General features: G+C 31.2%; 1 protein-coding gene across 1 annotated transcript; it reads right to left on the bottom strand.

The window, feature by feature from the left end:
• Nucleotides 1-526: 526 nt before the first annotated feature.
• Nucleotides 527-10,980, bottom strand: LOC124834539 (UDP-Glycosyltransferase superfamily protein). The gene is made up of 14 exons (XM_088096848.1): nucleotides 10,245-10,980; nucleotides 7,653-7,739; nucleotides 7,339-7,442; nucleotides 7,111-7,161; nucleotides 5,578-5,749; nucleotides 5,141-5,461; nucleotides 4,249-4,452; nucleotides 3,648-4,154; nucleotides 3,331-3,540; nucleotides 2,755-2,943; nucleotides 2,216-2,388; nucleotides 1,752-1,904; nucleotides 1,571-1,652; nucleotides 527-1,499 (listed from the first exon to the last, which is right to left on the bottom strand). Exons 1-14 carry the CDS (start codon nucleotides 10,752-10,754, stop codon nucleotides 1,110-1,112), a joined length of 3,153 nt encoding a protein of 1,050 aa, XP_087952974.1. The 5' UTR covers nucleotides 10,755-10,980; the 3' UTR covers nucleotides 527-1,109.
• Nucleotides 10,981-17,563: the final 6,583 nt, after the last annotated feature.

The raw sequence follows: 17,563 nt of genomic DNA, 5'->3' as shown, positions 1-17,563 counted from the left end.
TAACACGGATTAAATTAAAACAGTAGCACGTGAATTGATTTTCATACTCTTCTGATATTATTTCTTTGTTTACAAAAGGAAATTTCACACTTGAAATCTTCGTTTACTGTCGAGACTGTTTTATTTTTACATGATAATGAATATTTGTTTTGTTATTTTTAACTACTTACCAAAGCTATCCCATTAAACTAGATGACACTGATTCATTTCAAACAAAACTATAATGGATAATTTGGAGCATTTCAAAACATTTGTTTGTGTTTTGTTTTACTAGTATGAGATATTGCTCACTCGTTTTTTTATCTTAATTTTCCATTTTTGAAGCAAGTTCCTTTTATAGGTCTGTCTTTATATCAAATACTGATTCCCAGTTACACGTGTGGTCCAACCCTTGTCATTGTTAAATCAGAAAGTTTTGTATTTTTAATTACCATACATTCATAAATTCTAATTCTAGAGAAGTTATACGGAAAAGAAGAAACCCACGGATCGACATAGTGGAAAATTGCACAAATTATTCAACATGTGGTTAAAATAAGAAAATACAATTGAACTAGTGGTCCGAAGAAATAAACACGTATGGCATGTTTATATGCCCGAGTAAAAATTATCTGCCTTTTGTTTCTCAATAATAAATAATAATAGTAACAACAAAATCAATAATAATACAAACTATTCACGTAAAACCCAGCCATTATTCTACTCAAAATTGCCACTAATGTTTTACCAAATATACAATAATGAAAGAATACAAAGTTAAGCTAAATGAAGTGTAATTGATGAATGCATTTGTATAGACTATGAGTACACGTCGAAGGGGAACTACCTGTATCTTCTATGCTGCTATAATTGACCATGAAAAAAGGCCAGGAAATTAATTAACAGCAGAAGATGGAACACTCCTTTGCTCTCTGTCTCGCCCTTTTATGAGACAGAGGGTTGAGTATACGTATTCAGTTAATGTAGAAAGAAACAATATTGTCCCTATGATGTGATCTGTGCCAATGTTAGAACCAAAGCCTCTCCGATTAGCAAGACAATTTTCCTGACTGAAGCAAAAACGGATTCACAAATTGTTTGGAGGCGTAAATTTCAAGTTTGAAGATTTCTTATCTTCCAAGTGATTTCTGCTTGTAACCATACTTCATTCTTTCAAATAATTTCTCTTTTGTTTTTCTTTTTTTATCCATTTTTAGCCTGTACCTTTCTTCCCTCTCCCTTTCAAAAACCCCGTGCCAGTGTACCTCACCTGTCATTGGCCACAACCACATGTCCCTTGGGTGATCACCATCATCTGCAGCCTCGGCTAGATCTTCGTCCATACTCTTCAACAGTGAAAAATTGAAGTATTTTACCCACATAAATCCCTTCCGTTGTTCAATTGGGTGCTGCTCTTCCGTAGAACCAGTGTTAGGATTTATGTATACCATCCTTCGTGCACTATGATAAGCCCATACATTGATTAGAAGTTCCAACACTCGACAGTAGCAGTGCTTCGTCTGCTTCGAAAGAACAAATGTAAGAAATTCAAATAATCTAAGAAACCTAAAAACAAATGCAAACAAATTACCTCAATCTCCGAAGACCCTAACAAGCACAAGCCATGTTTACTGGAGTCTCTGCGCAGGGCATCAATGGAATCAACAAACATCCTGCAGTCCATAGACAACATGTCAGGTTTCAAGTCACATTTAAATAAAGCACCCCTAATAATCTACTACCAAGAAAGCTAATATCAATTAATTAATTACCGAGAGAACATTATGAACTCTAAGAAAGAAGGGGTTGGCATCACCCAGCTGTGCAGTGCTGACCAATAACCACCATCTTCAGGCATTGGGGGCAGTGCTTCAACATCAGGGGGCAATGCATACATCTGGCGGAAGCCATCTTGAAAAACAGTTCTGGTGCAATTAGAAGCATAATATCAGATGAGTTTGAAACGCGTTACAATATCCAAAGTCCAACTTCTAGAAACTTTGGTTTTGAACCTCCAAAAATATTTGTTTTAGAGCAAGTCTCTTATTTTTCACATGGGCATCATGCCAATGAAGCAACGTGATTCTAAACATTTTATTCTGTAAGTAGTCCAAATAAAACTAGATGCAACTTTAGGAAAGATCAGGGTTCGAGGGGGATGCTTGAAACTCTTCACACGCTGAAATACAGCAATTTACAAAATGCATATTATGATGTTATATTCTCCATTATATACCTGCAATTGCCTCCATTTAAGATGTCACACATGTACCAAAAAGAAATTGCATTGTTGTTTCCAATGATAATCCGATCCATGTCTAAATGTCCCCAAAAATATATTACATCTCCTCTGGAATTCTCTTGCATTCTCTGTTCCAGAACCTTTTCAGCTTTCGTTGACAATGCTACCTGTTCTGACAAAAGTGTGTATCAATCAACCAATAATTTCAAAAGGACCTTCGCATGTACTGGAAAGTTACACACACACACACAAATATATATATATATATATATATATATATATATATATATATATATATATATATATATATATATATATATATATTAAACAAAAAGGAAAAGAGTACCCAATTTTCTCAAAATAAAACTTAATACTTGCATCAATTGATGCATACCTAAAAAAGAACATATAAAGTTTCTAATTAAATTCAAGAGTAACCAATGTATTCTGATAGCTACTTAGCTTGGATCTTCATAATAAAAAAAGGTTAAGTATACTTCGAACGAGTAAATTATTGCAAACAAAAGAAATACCTTCCTACCAGCAGCACGCCATGATTGAAACCCAATCCAAGGCCTCCTGTGAATGTTATCCACCCTATTTGCAATAGCAAACATTCCTCCCATTTCGCAGAGAATCTCCTGATAATATGTGTCATTCAAAAGAGGCAAACGACCAACTGCATCCACATCATCAGAACTTTGTCTCTGTCCTCTTCTAGACTGCAAGAAATAATATTTCGTTATCATCAGAAAAAGGGTCAACTTATTTCAAATAGTTTTACTTCAGACTAACCAAACTAAACCTTTTTATAAAATTCAAACAAGTGATCATCCAAAGAGAAATAGAGCAAAAATTATAAAAAAGTTTCATCAGATAACTTACACAGTCAACTTAATAGCATACTAGATGTTTTTCTATCAGTTTATAAAGGAAAAGAGGTTCAAATTCAAGAGAAGCAATCTAAAATTGAATATAAAGATAAAGAATATATCAAAATATCACCAACTTGAAAGAAAGAGAAAAAAAAAAAAGAAAAAGAGGCCAAGAAAACAAAAGGCCAAAAGAGAACAAGAGATTAAATGTCTTTCACGGACAAAGATACTCACAAGGCTTAACCCACGATAGAGAGAGCCATGGTGCAAAAGTGGCCACACTCCTGCACCATTGTATATCTCATAAATGCACACAGGTTGTCCAGTTCTCTCAAGCTCCCCTACATCCCTCTCATTGACTTCAAACTTCAGTTTCTCAGATTTTCTAGCGCTACGATATATATTATCCCATACACCAACATCTTTCTCCATTCTCTCTTCAACCTACAACAGAAAACAATGACTTTATGGAACCAGCTATCCCTAAATATACTGATCATCAATTGCAAGCGGATGAAACAGAGACAGTCAAAGAGAAGATTGCACCATACCTCTTCAGTTTCAAACATTTCATTCTCTTCGGATATTTCAATCTCTCTCAAAACATCCCAATCCAATTGGGTTAATTCATTTTGCTCTGAAAACTCTGTTTCATTCTCAAAGACACTAGTTGAATAATTAAGACCTCCCAACTCATGCTCAAGATCATAAACAACAGAAACTTTTCCGTTGAAAAAACCACCATCCATTTTTAACCAGTTAATGCCTAGGTTTATTTCATTCTGTAATAAATTCCATTCCCATGACCCCTGTTGAATCTCAGAAACAGGACCAGGCAGTAAAGCATCTGAGGGAAAACTGAGTACATTCTCCAGAAGCCTTGCATAGCCAGTTATGCAATCCAAAGATAATACATTTTTTGCAAGTCGCCTTCCAGATGATGCAATTGCTTTAGCAAATTTAGAAAGTCTTCCATTTGAAATCAAAAGTGAAAAAGCAGTCATCAAAGCTTCAGGATTTTGTTTGGGAAAAAATATCCCATGTACTCCATCCACAATCTGAAAATTGAGAAAAGCTCAAAGAAAATGAAGGAAACTAGTTATGGTTTCAGAAATCAATGAATATGAAAAGAAAAAACTAGAGCAAACTTACATATTTTTTTAACACTGGAAAATCAGGTGCAATAACAGGAATTTCAAAAGTCATTGCTCTGATTAATAATGGAGGAAAACCTTGCACCTCCTGAGCAGAACCATATAGGATGATATCAGCCATTAGTAACACACTATTCACATCACCATTCAAGCCATAATGCCGTACGGAACCTTGATGAAGTCCCAAACGTGAAGCAACTTCCTACATCAATGGCAAATAAATCAATAAGCAATTCAAAGAAAACAAATTCAAGCTGAGATATTGATATGAATCTGTTCATGTCAGATATTGTCACTGAGGATAAGTCAAATATAATAAAGCAGAGATTGCCACAACATATTCCAAAGCCTCGTCTTCAAGAATTCTGTTTCTCCTTCAAGTATCACTATTTCACTTCACTAAAATATTCTTTTCAAACCTGCCCATTCTTTTACTGATATCCTGGCATACCTCCACCTAACCACTAAAGAAATTCCCAACCTTTTGGACAAGCTTCCTCCAATATTTTCATTTTTTTTACCACAAATACAAGAATAGAATACAAAAATGAAAAATAAAAAATAAAAAATAAAAAAAAAGTGGTGCATTCTTCAGAAAAATTACATGGCTAGATCCAAAGCTATTTTACAATAAAAAAAGAGCATTTTTTAGCACATGCCATATTCCAGAAGTACCACAAATACTGTGAAGTAGTTACCCATTAAAATCAAATTTGACAGCAAAGTAACTTCCTAAATATAACTGCTTTCATAATTTTTTTTACATATATTCCTCCTGACAAGTGAAAATCATAGAAGGTAAATACTCAATTATTTATCAATTAACTTCTTAGAAATGTCTTATGTTTTATCACTATCAATCAACACAATATATGTAGGCCTTAAAGTACCTGTAAAGCGTCGTCTGAACCATCAGTAGAATTGCCGGATAAGAAAACAAATTTAAATGACTCAGTTGCATCATTCCTCCTTGCATATTTTGTCATCAGAGGCCCTATGGAATGCATTGCAACAGCATAGTCCCAAGATAGGTCATCATAGAAGACTGAGCTCCCAACAACTAGAACCACCATATCATATTTATCAAATCCACTAAGTTCCCTTAGCTGATCCTTTCCATGGGTCTCACGATACCTTTCTGCAGCCCACACATCTACTGGTGATCCAGGAATCACAAAGAAGTTTCCAGTATCAAGCCCACTATATAACATCTGGTGCAAGAAAACATAAAAAAATGAGCAATAGCTTCCAAACCTTTTTGGCAAGCCTAATGGAGAATAGATTTTATCATTCTAATGCTGTTGCATGTTTGTGACAGCATCTTTACCGGATAAGTAAAATCTGGAAACACAACAACACTGGCTCTGCTAAAAGCGTTTCTCCAATGAGAAACAAGATGCTCCCAACCCATTTGCTCATAAACTGGAAGGCGACTTGAAAGTCTATCTTCTTGAATAATCCATATCAATGGTATTGAACAAAAAGGCTCCTGCATAAGGCTGCACAAATATAAAACTCACTAATCACAGCATCTAAAACTCCAAATAAGATACATCTCCAATATACGAAAAGAGAAAGGATGGAAAGATGTCAAAAGAATGCTCACTGCCTGAATGTTAAAATCCAGATTATTGGATTCTGTCTAAATACCAATTAACCATCCACGATAACCATGACATGATAAAATACAGGCCCAAAGAATTCAAGTAATGGTTTATCTATTTTCAATATTAAAACATGCAAGCACGGAAGTAAATGCATCCGTATACCAATACCCTTCAAGGTTAGATAAACCGTAACATATTAATTTATATGGCCCCTAAACTGCCATCAAAACATCCTGCCTTCCTAATTCATTTCCTCAAACTGATTGTTGGGAAAAATGTGTTCACCCAAGTGTACTCGTAAAAAAGGAGACAAAAACATCAATAGACAAACATTCCAAGAATTTGGCTTAGGCTTTATAAGCTCTATTTAACTCATCTCTATTTGATCAAAGACTAAACATACCTCGCCAAAGCTGCAATTAAGGCAATTCCCAAAGAGACTACAATTAAGAAGGCTTTCCAACAAATACACATTTGAGACAGAAAAATTTCAACAATCAAACTAAATAAAGAAAAAGGTAAAGGAAAACCTATAGTGGGTCTGAATATCAAGATTTGGTTTAAGCTTATTCTACCTACAAGCCTCTGCAAACGTTTTTTACAATCAAAACCAAAATAGAAACAAAAGGAAAATATTGTTAAGATATGATTTGAAAGGACGTAACATATTGAAGATATATTGTAACTTTATCTGAGAAAGTCGTGTTGGAGAATTATCTACTAGATTTGTCATTATTACTTTGTCAACTTCAACAAACAACTAACTAACATGTGTACTAAGTCACTCGAGGGGTATTGTGTTGATGACATTTTTAGCAAGCCTGACTCAAGATAAATATACTAGAAAGGGGGTGTGTTAGATATATGATTTGAATATGCTAGAAAAATTATTTGATTACCTTAAGGGAGATATGATATGTTTTGATAGGGAAATATCTTACTAAATATTTCTCATTATTAGACATTCATTTTGTTCCGTATGATTGTATTTCTCTTCATTCCAAACAAAGTATTTCCTCTATTAATCAGCCAAACAAATTGCAAAAGTACGTCCTATCAACAAAAACCATATTTATACAACTAAGGGAATAAATTTAATTATTAAATCAATCTCTCAACTTCAGTTCATAGGACAGTTGTTCAAAGAATAGCCATATTGTTTCAACTCCTGGACATCAAACTTGAACACCCCCACCCCAGCCTAACACAGTTCAGAAGTCAAACATTTTGCAGTTCAGATAAAGAAACTCAACCTTGAAACGGCTTCTTTTGCTTCTAGGGACCCAACAATGATACCTTCAAAACTGTTGAGAAATCAAAAAGGAGAAGGAAGCCGAAAGTTAACATCTATCATGTTACAACGAGAAATTATACCAAAAAAGATACCGAAGAAAATAATGTTGAAGCATTCAAACCAATATAGGTCAGCCCAACTAAAACGCATGGCAAACAAGAAAAGTAAAGGTAGTAAAGACACATACATTGACCAATCAATCAGGCCTTGCTTCTCTATATTCAAACGAGAGATTCCACCACCTATGCTTTCCCATATTGAGTGGGCCTTCCCATGCCCTACTGCAAATATCTGTTAATACACATGGGGAAATGTATGGCCTCTCAAAAATCTATACTTAATTACGAAAATAGACATATAAATTAACATCATCAGTTTTGACAATGATTCAAGTATAAATTACTGCCAGACTAGGATCTCCAGTCTAGGTTTTGAATAAATCATTGTCAGAACCAATAACAAAGATAAGATATGAAATAAAATCAAAATTGTGTGTCTTACCTTGAAAACATAACCCAACTTCTGTAGATTCCGAATCACAGTAACCAACATCAGTGACTGGGGATCGATTGTCATGTGCCCTAAAATCTGATGGACAAAACAAACACACATAAATATATTAAGCATGTAATCCTAATAAAATTTAGTAAGCTTTACATGCAAGATACTAAGCTAATGAGTGATGACATAATTGAATTTTGAGAGATTTGATATGTGCCCAATCAAGGGCACGGAAGTTAATGTAATCAGCCCTATACACGAGAGTGCCAAATTAATAGCCCATTCCTCTTGGGTCAACCTTTTTGTCCCAAGGGATACAAGGTCAAGTTCAGGACCACAAACTATAAATATTTTTATTCCATATGCTGTTGAAAAGCTAAGAATCTCTTTGAGCCAAGGCTTGTTCCTAAAAGCCATTGACCCATAATCATGAAGGAAATAATCAAAGTTCTTTGAGAGAGATTCTTAACTCAAGTATAGGTTGTAACATGTATTATTTTATTTCTCATTTGTTTGAATAAATGAGAGGAAGAAGATCTGCATAATAAATGTTTGATCGTTATAAAACTAAAAAAAATGGATTTATTTTTCATTTCTACTTGGGTTGGGATTACTATATAGCAGTAGAGAGTAGACATGCCTATCCTGTTGAGTCTTTTTGAGAGAAGATACACTGGGAAAATTCAGTACCAATGAGCTATGGGTTTGTGAGTCTTCTTCCTTATATGTTGCTCAATATTCTGATTTCTACTCAATGTGAGATTCAAACTTACATTTGAAATCCAAATAATCTTCCCCTCAAGTATAAGTCCCCCTCACATTGGTAACTCCCCCTTCATTCTGACATTTATTTGTATCATCGTTTATCTTAATGAGATTGCCTAAAACACATGTCAGAAAGACTTTTGATACAAAAAAAATCCATAAACCTCTGAGTTTGTCACCAAGAGAAACCATAAACTCTAATACCACTGTTAGGTGTTTTGAGGGGATACATCTCGGAGACTTGGTCAATGAACTATGAGTCAACATATAAGAGACTTGACAATACCTCTTACCTAACACCTTAAGAAAATGAGTTTGTGGGTCTTGTTTGTTATTTGTTGCTCAACTTTTTCATCTGTCTACTCAATGTGAGACTCAAACTCTCTTGGATTCTAACTTATTAAATTTTAGAAGACCAGAGTTTAATTATCCTTTATTAACTTTGTAATCACCTTATTTTATTAACTTAGAATTAGAAGTTTGCAGCATACTATTTCAATTCAGTGAGGTAAAGCCTCACTTCTCTCTCAGACATTTGGACTTACATAAGAAATTCCAAATAATAAGAGTAACAACCATGAAATGGTAAATTCTAATATAGTAAGACACAGGGGGGGAAAACAAAAAGAGGTTCATAATTTTTTCCCACTACATAAGTGAACTAAGTATGTTGAACTCTTCAACCTTCCACAAATTAAAATATGTTAAACTATATCCCCAACAAAAACAATTTTAAGAAATTCTATCAAGCTAGGTGATAAAAATAAGATGCTATATGAGAAAGTATTTTGACAGTTTAACACTCTTCGGGGTATCAAACCTGGTATCAAGTGCAATCCTAAGGAAACTATGGCCACTGCAAGCAAGGCCATTGATAAAGCTGTACAATTTATGTTGAGCTCCCCTGTCTACTAAATATATGCCTAATGTAATCCTTGTAAGGCTTGGGCATTCTTCACTTCACAGGTCAAATTTGTTGGGTTGAGTAACGACCTAGGCCCAAATCCTAAGAATTTCATTTCTACATGCATTGCTGTGCCAAGAATGCATCCAATCTTTATTGATAATATGTGCATAGGAAAAAAGGAATGCCAAAAGTAATGATGTGCACCAAGCATTGGCTATTCATCTTTTCCTCGTACAGATGCAATAATAGCATTTTAAATTTGTTGAATGTATAAGTATCGCATACCAAAAAAAGATGAGGAATGTATCTAAGCCATAGATATTTCAAGATTATTGACATTCTGTTCCAGTAAGCCTTAATAAAAAATAGAGAATTTTATTTGAAACCGGGGAAGAAAAGCAAGTTTTTAAGCTCAAGGACCAACCAAGAGTCAGAACTAAGTAACTGGAACGGGAATTCAAAATTCTACCAACAAAAAAACATCCATAATAAAAATAGATATCCTAGAATCAACTAATCAAACAGAGCAGATATGGGCAATTAAAACAATTAAGGATGGTTTGGCATTGCCATAACTCATCATAACTAATAGAGCCCTTGCCACATTATATAAACAACATTGAAAGAAAAGAAACAAACAAACAGAACCTTCCCACAGACCACCCCTCACCCCACCTTGATTGCACGATTCTCCTATCACAGTTCAACGAATCCTTCAAATAGAACACACTGTATCTCACATTAACTAAACATTTAAGCTCAATAGTTAACAAGAACCTAACAAAACAACTAAGTCCTCAAACACAGCAAATTATCCTCAACTAAAAAAGCAACACACGGCATCAAACATTCACACACTATTATGAGTATCCACAGACAACGAAAGAAACACCACAAATTTCGAAGAAAAAAAAACACACGAGAGCTATCCTGGGCGGGCGAACGCCAAGCCTGGGCTGGGAGCGAATCCGATCGAGTCCGTTGCCGGAGAGGAACCGCTGTGAAACCCTCCCTGGTACGAAGCGGAGCGTGGTCCCGAAGCGAAGCCCTTCCAGGCGATAACGGCCTCGCTCGGCGCGCTGGCGGAAGACGGAGGTGATGGAGTTCTGCATAACCACGGAGGCGAACGCGAAGAGGAACACGACGGCAATAATGAGGGCATACAATCCGGACTTGGACTTGGAGAAGGGGAAGAGCCACAGCAACAAGCCCTTGCGCGTGAGACGGCTGTGCAGGTGAGATCGGCTGCTGCTGTTGTTGCTGCTGCTGCTGTTGCTCGTCCGCGGCAATTGCCGATCGAACGACCCCCGGTGCCGGTAGTGGCTAGGGTTTCTCTTGAAGGGGAATCCGCCGCGGATCGCGTGGAATCCAATGTCACCACCGGCGTCATCGATCTCCGGCTGCGACGCCGCGTTGCGCGACAATCCCATCGAAGAACGAATCTCGAAAAGAATTAAAAAACGCTATTCAGGTTTTGCCGCGAGAATTTATTGCGATTTGGAAATGAGGAGTGAGAATTGAAGTGTAGGCATTGGTTTTATTAATATTGGAAGTGTTACTATCCTTGTTATTCTGTCATCATTTTTGATACTGGATGAACTTTAGAAACCCACTCTCTCTGTCTCTCTCAATTTCCTTTCTCTCTGTACTTTCCTTTGTCTTTCTCTCTCTTTCTACAATTTTTATGTTCATTTACTTTTTATAATTTCACTATGTCTACTTGTGTTGCATTACATGCAACAACTTTGTTTTGCACATATAATTTTTTAAAAATTCTTAAAAAGAAATTAGAGGATAATTTAATTTATAGAAATGTAAATATTTTATTGTAAGATATAATGTATTGAATACATTTTTAAAAAATTAAAATATTGACTATTGAAAAAATTATTTTAAGCTACTTATATTTTCTGTATTTTTTTTATTTAAACTTGGTCGAAATATTGTAAGATTGGTTTTGATTTGAACTTATCCGCTTACTGGAGATCTAAGCATCATCAGTTGGTATTGTATTTTAAATTGATGTCATTAGTTACACATTGTATTTCTTTTAGCTGTAAATATTAAATTATCATTTACTAGCCAACGATGTTTTTAATTGATATTATTTGATATTTTCTTGGTCAATTTTTAATTATATTGTCTTCTTTATCCATGTCAATTTGGTTTTTGTATGATATATATTGACATTATTTATTTTTGGTTGGATATTTAAATGAAATGGTATGTTTTATCAAAAAATTATTAGAATTTTCTTTTCCTAAAATCTTTGGAAGATTTTCAATTAACAATGGTTAGGATTTTCTTTTTTCTAATTGAAAAATAATTGACCGACATTGATAAGAAAACAATTTGATGAATGACATTAAAAAACATTTCATTTGTTTCTGCATGTTTTAGGAAAATATTCCTATTTTTATTTTTATTCGTTTTAATGTAGTTTTTATTTTGAAATATTTAATGGATTAAGTCTTTTTAGTTAGTAATATAGTAACATCTTTAAAAAGGTGTTACTAGATTTTTTTATTTTTTTAAAGAACATGTCAAAATCACATCATGTAACATGTAATAATAATAATGTGATGTGGTAATACTATGTATTATTCACATGTTAAATATCATTGTGTTAATATTTATATTTTTGTTTTCTCTTAATCAGTTCTAATTTTTTTAAAATGAAATAATTTTTTTTTAATTTAAAATAAAATTTAATTTTTATATAAATATTATATCATATTTTTACTCAAATTTATAGTGTTATTAAAATATTTTAATAAAATTAAATTTATCTATATTTATATTAAATTTTATTTTAAATTATTTTGAAATTGTTAATAAAAAATAAAAATTAATTTCAACTAACATGTTAAACTTGTTTAACAATAGCATTTCATAAAATAAAATAAATTTATTTCAACTTTTTTAATTCTTTTAAATCTATATATTTTTAAAATATGTAAAATTCAATAGTTTCTATACAAGGTTTGAGTTGGTTTAAAAATAAATTTTTTTACAAATTGGAATGTAAAATTTTAAAATAATTTTAAACAATTTTATAACAAGTTAACAAAGAAATATTTATAGTTTAAAATAAATTTAAATAAAGTTAAATGAAAAATATAAATAAAAACAAATTTAATCTTGTTAAATAATATTTAATGAGAAAATCATGAAAGTATTTATATAGTATTTATATAGAAATTTTATTTAATTTCAAGTTGGAGAAAGACAAAATATTACATTTAAAATAATAGAATTTAATTAAAACAAAAATAAAAATACAACAATCAGACTAAAGTGATGACACTTGATATAGGAACATTGTCACATTATATTATCATTATCACGTGACACAACATCAATTTAAGAAATGATAAACTTTTATTTAAGTGACAAAAAATATTTTAAAAGAACACAAACTAACATGTAACACATTTTTAACGATATTAATTCTAACCGAAAGATCATATTTTATCGATCTTTTAAAAATAAAAACCAATTTGAGACTAATAAAAAAAAATCATGAATTTTTTTATAAAAATGAGAACAAAAATATATGTAATTGTAAATAACGTCCTTGAGTTTTAAATATTCTTATGTGATATGATATGCACGAAGAAAAAAAAAACTATCCTTGAGCCTTTTTTGATTTTATCTATGAAATGTAACCTTGATATAAAAAACACACCAACTTATTATGTTTTTAAAATATATTGAGATAAATTTATGTACTTTTGCAGTAACCAATATATTTATTTAAGTAAAAATTAAAATCAATAAACTTAAATTATTTTTAAACTAAAAATATTGTAAAAATATTAATTAAAATTATTTAAAATTTAATGAATTTGTTTTCCTTATTTTTTTAATTAGCAATCAAAACACGTTATTAAAAATATTCTTACTAATTTTCTATAACCTATCAACCTCTCTTAACAAAATTTAAAAAACAATAGTGTTTCAACGGCTACTTGCAAACAAATCACAATCCCATGCACGAATGTTTATTCATTCGAAGTGTTACCCCTAAACGAAGCAATAATTCAGTCTATTAATAACATAAACTAAAATTAATATCAATATAATTGTTTAAGTAAATAAAATAAGATAGTATAATCAATATACAAAAGCACTCTGACCGTATAAATCTTTCGCTTGTGTTGATTAAGTAATTGAGTTAATATGTCCCCTACGTACTTCTTTCTTTTTCAGTTTAATGTCTCTTTAGGATCCTATTTTCGTTTTCCTTCAGAATCTTAATTAGATTTTCATCTTTTTCAGTTTCTTAATTGGATCCTTGTTTTTGTAAATTAAAACAATTAGAGGTTTTTTGTCAAATTGGACAAACGGACTTTTAACTCTGGATTACATGGCATGGTCAGTGTATTATTTTAAATGACGTGGTCGTATATACATGATTGACATGTATTTTGTAATTTCTAAATTAAAAAATTGAGCACAAATTGGGAAAAAAAATTAAAGGCAGTCCCTTTCTCTGAAACTGCCGAATGCGAAATTAGGGTTTCTAAGAAAAAAGAAACAGCCATTTTGTTTGCGGAGGGTGGGGCCGTCGGAGCTGATTTTGGTTGCGAAGGGGTCTTGACCACCGAGGAGACGGAATAAGAAGTTGAAGGAGGCAGAGCCGACGGAGGTGTTGAAATCGGCCTTAGAGGATCTTCCAACGAGCTGGTCCTCGAGGTCAGCGAAGTGTTCTAAGAGGTTGTTGCGGAAAAGTGGGATGAATGAGGCATGCTTGGAGACGAGGAGGTTGAGGTAGAAGGTCTTGAGGGCTCGGTGGTGTCCTAAAAGGCGCAAACGTGATAGTCACCAGCGCAGGAGGTGGAAGGCATGAAGGTGTCGTCGAGGACGTCGCGCTTGTCAACCTTGGAGTTGTCAAAGAGGATTTGGAAGGAGACACCGTCGAGGAGAGCGATGACTTTAGGGTTTGAGGAAATGAAGGGACCGGGTGGCATGTTGCCTCTGATGACAGTTGATTTGCCTTTTCTTATGCTTCACATTTTTTTAATTAGGTAGCAAAGTGATTTTCACAATCAAGTGATTATATACATTGTTTGTTTCTATATGTTGTGAACTCATGGTGCTTATAAAGTGGCTTTTGCAGATTGAGTACTCTCTTCGTCTGCAACATCAAGGAAAGAACATTCATTCTTCTTCCAGAATGTCAATTCTTTCTAAGAGACACGTGTTCCTTCCAACTAGAAATGGATTTGGTGATTCTAGTCTTGTTCACTCAACTAATGTTAAGCCTAGATTGAAATGGGCACCTGATCTTCATGCCTAGAGAGTGAGTATTTAAAATATATATTTGTTGATCATCAAATATTGAAGAGGATAAAAAACTTTTATACTCCTTTTTTATTAGTTGAATGATTCTAAGAGTTAGTTTTTTTTTCTGCAAAGACAACACCCAAAACGGTAATTAAACTCATGGGGATTTCATGGCTTACTTGTATCATCTGAAGAGCCATCTTCAAGTAAAAATCATTAGTTTTCTGATTAGGGTTTTTTCTGGTTTTTGATTTAGGAATTTTCGCAGGTTCTGATTTTGTCTCGTAGTGGTGAAAATGTTGGGCGAACTCGCGATTGAGTTCTTGCAATTTGCAGTTCTGTCTCGTAGTGCTTTTTGACCTTTTCGTTCTATGAAATGAGATGACCACTTTACCCTTATTTAAATTTTATTTTCTCTATGCACTCTATTTTTTAATTCAAAACTTAAAAAAAATACACTTCACACACGTTTTTAATGTCATGTCATTTAAAAAGACATTGTTAGCATGCCACGTTACACTCTTCTTAACCGCGTCTTCTCAATTTGAAAGCCCATATTTAATTCAATTTTACACAAAAATAAGGACTCAATTGAGACGCTGAAAAAAAAAAAGAAAAATATCTATTTGAAATTATGAAAATAAGAACTAAAAAGACATTAAACCTCTTTTTTTCTATTCATTTTGTTTCAATTATAAATCTATAATTAGAGTCAATTATTATATATATGATATTGTTTATTTTAAAGTTTCATCCATTTTATCTTTTAGAAATGTCTCAATTGACAGAAGAACAGAAAAGTATGTCAATTACGTTACATGCATCTATTTTTTTCTTTAATAAAAGAGATCAATTTCTTTCTCTCTTTTCTTTATATTTTTGTCTACAATTTTCATTTATTTAATAATTTGATCACACCTTTACATTTATTTTAGAATTTGATCACACGTCATAATAATAAAGGAATTAAGAGTCTTTTGTCTTATCAAAATTTTAAACAAAGTTTAACTAATTTTAATTTCACATTCAACTTTAACAAATAAAAACGTAATTAATCATTATTTAAAACATTTTACACAATTGCATGTATATATGATTCATGATAATTTTATTAAATAATATTAATTTAACTTTTATACAATAAAATAAGAAGAATATTTGACAATAAGAATATTTATATAATAATTTAATATAATAACAATAATAATATAATTTTTTTAACATTTTTTTAATATAAATTTTTTACAAACAAACTTTTTATATGATAATGTAAATATTTTATATTATTAATAAAGCTGTATTATTTTTTTAAAATAATATCAATTTAAGACATAAGACAAAAGTATGTTTTTTTCTAAATTTAATTATATTGTATGCAAAAGTAATTAAAAATCATAAAAGATTAAAATAAAAAATAAAAATTAGTATGCAAAAATAAAAAAACAAAACTTTAAATATAAGTTAATAATTAATAACTTATTAAATAACCAGATAAATAGATATTATAAAAGGGTAAAATCAAGGATGAAAGACATAACATAGAAAAAAGAATTAATATTTTAAATATAAGTTATTTTTTAATTATAAGTATATTAAAAATACATTAGATAAAAAAAATTATTTGTGGCTAAAATGTATCAAGGATGTAGATTAGAAAAGTAGTTATTTATTTATTTTAAAAATGAAATAATTTTAAATTTATTTATAGAAATGCTACCATGGTTTAGGTTGATTAAGAATAAAAAACTAGGAGACATTTTTTATATGGATTTAAAGATATTAAAAATCACGCGTGATAATGATTTTAAAAAATAGACTCAAATATTTTTTTATTAAAATGTTCTAATATAAATAGTCTTACAGGAGTTTTATTATTTTAAAACTCATGTATCTAGAAAAAAAATTAGAATTGTTTAACTTTTTTTCTAAAAGTTATTTATTTTTGTTCGTTTTATTGAAGAATCGTAATATTAATCACTGTAACAAAATTTTCAATTTGAACCAATCAATGTCTTCATCTGTGTAAGTTAAATTTTCACTTGTATATGTTTTTTTTATAATAATACTTTGACAACATTTTAACATCATTCACGTGTCATTCTGTGATTGATCCAAAATTACTTCACAATTAATAATAATATTTATAAACACCAACATAGACCAATCACAGAATGACACGTATATGAGGTTAAAATGTTGTAAAAAAATGTTGTTAAAGTATGATTATCTTTTTTTTTAGTCATCTATATATGCTGATAAGTAGTCATTTTTGTGTCATTCATAAGTATAGATAAGATATATCATGAGTTTGAGAGTACTTAAGATTCCTTAGAGTGATTGCATTTGTCCTTCAGAGAAGTTAATTACACAATTTTATGTAATTGATACTTTGTAATTGTTAATTTTATAATTTTATAATTTTGTAATTTTATATTATTATAATTTTATGATTTTATAATTTTATGATTTTACGATTTTATAATTTTACGATTTTATAATTTTATAGTCTTATAGTCTTATAATTTTATAATTTTGTAATTTTATAATTTTACATTTTTACAATTTTATAATTTTATAATTTATGATTTTATAATTCTATAATTTTATAATTTTATAGTTTTATATTTTTGTAATTTAATAATTTAGAAAATTTATAATATTATAATTTTATGATTTTAAAATTTTATAATTATGTAATTCTATAATTGATCATTTAATAATATTAATGTTTTTAATTTGATTTAATTGCTTCCTTTGTCCCCAGTTTGGTTGAATTGTGTCAAATTCATCCTCATTTTTAAAAAAGTTTCATTGTCGTCCTCACGTGGTATAAAAGTGTCAATTGAATCCAAACATAGAAAAAATTTGTGTCAAAGTAGTCATTTTTCCTATATATCTGTGTCTTCCTTTCATATGTCACTTCTCTGGAGCTATGAAAAGCCTTAAATTG

Source organism: Vigna umbellata, chromosome 8 (assembly GCF_029865625.1).
Source record: "Vigna umbellata cultivar VRB3 chromosome 8, Vumbellata_1.0, whole genome shotgun sequence".
NCBI lineage: Eukaryota > Viridiplantae > Streptophyta > Magnoliopsida > Fabales > Fabaceae > Vigna > Vigna umbellata.
Note: the sequence above shows the minus strand (reverse complement) of the source record. Positions and strands in the feature narration are given on the sequence as shown.

What these genes read in the sequence shown, in the direction of transcription:
- LOC124834539 (XM_088096848.1), bottom strand. Translation starts at nt 10,754, where the DNA reads ATGGGATTGTCGCGCAACGCGGCGTCGCAGCCGGAGATCGATGACGCC. An exon ending in GCAAAAGAAGCCGTTTCAAG is followed by an intron (nt 5,750 to 7,110) that starts GTTGAGTTTCTT and finishes ATATTTGTGCAG; the next exon opens with CCTTATGCAGGAGCCTTTTT. An exon ending in TCTATCGTGGGTTAAGCCTT is followed by an intron (nt 2,944 to 3,330) that starts GTGAGTATCTTT and finishes TATTTCTTGCAG; the next exon opens with TCTAGAAGAGGACAGAGACA.